This window comes from Lepidothrix coronata, unplaced genomic scaffold, assembly GCF_001604755.1.
Source record: "Lepidothrix coronata isolate B3197 unplaced genomic scaffold, Lepidothrix_coronata-1.0 Scaffold973, whole genome shotgun sequence".
Classification (NCBI taxonomy): domain Eukaryota; kingdom Metazoa; phylum Chordata; class Aves; order Passeriformes; family Pipridae; genus Lepidothrix; species Lepidothrix coronata.
In genome coordinates this window covers 1-1,684 of record NW_016691153.1, presented here as the reverse complement: position 1 = coordinate 1,684, position 1,684 = coordinate 1, and the positions used below count along the sequence as shown (strand labels likewise).

Below are 1,684 nucleotides of genomic sequence, written 5' to 3'. Positions count from 1 at the left end.
GCCGCCGGCCACGCCGAGCCCCCGGCCAGCAGGGAGGCCGCCCGCGACGCCAGGGCCGCCGCCGCCCGCCGCCGCCGCCCCGGGGGGCTCTCCCAGAAGGGCGGCGGGGGGGTGAAGCCCCCCAGGCGCACCCCCAGCGCCGCCCCGGCCCCCGCCGGCCGCAGCCGCGCCCGCTCGCCCCGCGCCATCGTCTCCAGCGCCGCGTCCAGCGCCGCCGCCCAGCCGCCCTCGCCCGCGCCCACCCGCAGGGTCTGCCAGCGCCCCGCGCCCGACGAGGGGCAGGGGGGGCCCCCCCAGCCCGCGGGGACCCCCGCGGGGGTCAGGAGGACGCGGCACAGGGAGCCGGGGCCGGGCCGGGAGAGGCCGCGGCCCCGGCGCAGGATCCGCTTGGAGATGGCGCCGTCGGGGCTGTGCCACCAGTGCTGCCCTTCCTCCTCCTCCTCATCCTCCTCCTCATCCTCCTCCTCCTCCTCGTCTTCCCCCTCGTCCTCCTCCAGCCCCTCAGGCCCCTCCCCAAACTCCTCAAGCCACTCCCCCTCCGGCGCGCGAAGCCACGCCTCCTCCAGCGACCAATCCCAGGGGTCTCTGGTCCTGGTGGGCGGGGCAGGGAGGGCTTGCAGCCCATTGGCTGGATCCGGCGGGGCCGCGTGCTGACTGGAGGGAGGGTCGGAGGGGGCGGGGCAGGCGCTGGGTGGATCCCTGGGTTCTGCCCTGCCATTGGTCGGTGACGGGAGGGCGCTGTCCTCATTGGCTGCGGCTCCAGGTGCTGCCTCCTCATTGGCTGGCCCGTGTGCTGCTGCATCGTTGTTGCGCGGGGCTTGTGCTGCTGCTGCAACCTCATTGGCTGAGGCTTTGTGTTCTGCGCCCTCATTGGCTGGCTCCTGTGGCCCTTTGGCCTCATTGGTCAGGTCCTGTGGCTCTGCCTCCTCATTGGCCGGGCCATGCTGACCTCCTCCGTCCTCATTGGCCGAGTCCCCCAGGGCTGGCTGCTCATTGGATGAGCCAGGGCTCCCCTTCCCCTCATTGGACGAGCCCTGAAGCGGCAGATTCCCATTGGATGTTGCACCAGCCGGCCCGAGCTCCTCATTGGCCGTCCCCAGGCTCCCTCCATCCCTATTGGAGGAACCTCCAGCTGCTCGCTGCTCATTGGCCGCTGCTTCTACAGCGTCTCCACTCTCATTGGCTGCTCGGTTAACCGCCGCTTCCCCATTGGCTGGCTCCGCCCCATCCATGTCCTCCACGGCCAATCACGATCCTGGGAAATAGGGGGCGTGGCCAGATCGGGGGGCGTGACCTGGAAAGAGGGGGCGCGGCCTAACTCGGGGTCCCAGCGCGCCCCCTACCGGCAACTCCCTCCCTCCGTGCGGCCCCCCCCGCCCGTTACGTCACTTCCGGTCGCGACCCCTCCAGGCCCAGGCGCGCCGGGGCGGGGTTTCCACGGCGACACCGCCTCCCCCTCCCCCCTCCCTCCCTCCCGTGAAGGGGCGGGGCGGCTCCTACCGACTCCGGTGGTCCCGGGGGGGTCTCGGAGGTCCCGGGGGGGAAGGGGCGGATCGGCGGCTTCCCCTTTTCAACGCCGCCGTCCGGGAGGGTCCGGGGCGGGGACCCGGAAGCGGGCGGCGCGCATGCGCGGGGGCGGGGCGGAGAAGGGGGGGGCCGCGCCGCCATTGGCCGGCGCTGGGCG

General features: G+C 73.8%; 1 protein-coding gene across 1 annotated transcript in view; it reads right to left on the bottom strand.

Moving 5' to 3' along the window:
• LOC108510473 (collagen alpha-1(I) chain-like) overlaps positions 1-1,613 on the bottom strand; it is a 3,352-nt gene extending 1,739 nt beyond the window's left edge. Inside the window, exons 1-3 of the mRNA XM_017840151.1 lie at positions 1,501-1,613; positions 499-1,294; positions 3-408 (exon numbers count right to left, since the gene is read on the bottom strand). Of these exons, the coding sequence (XP_017695640.1) occupies positions 3-408; positions 499-1,232 (1,140 nt within the window). The 5' untranslated portion in view covers positions 1,233-1,294; positions 1,501-1,613. The remainder of the gene's footprint in view (positions 1-2; positions 409-498; positions 1,295-1,500) is intronic.
• Between the last annotated feature and the right edge of the window lie 71 nt (positions 1,614-1,684).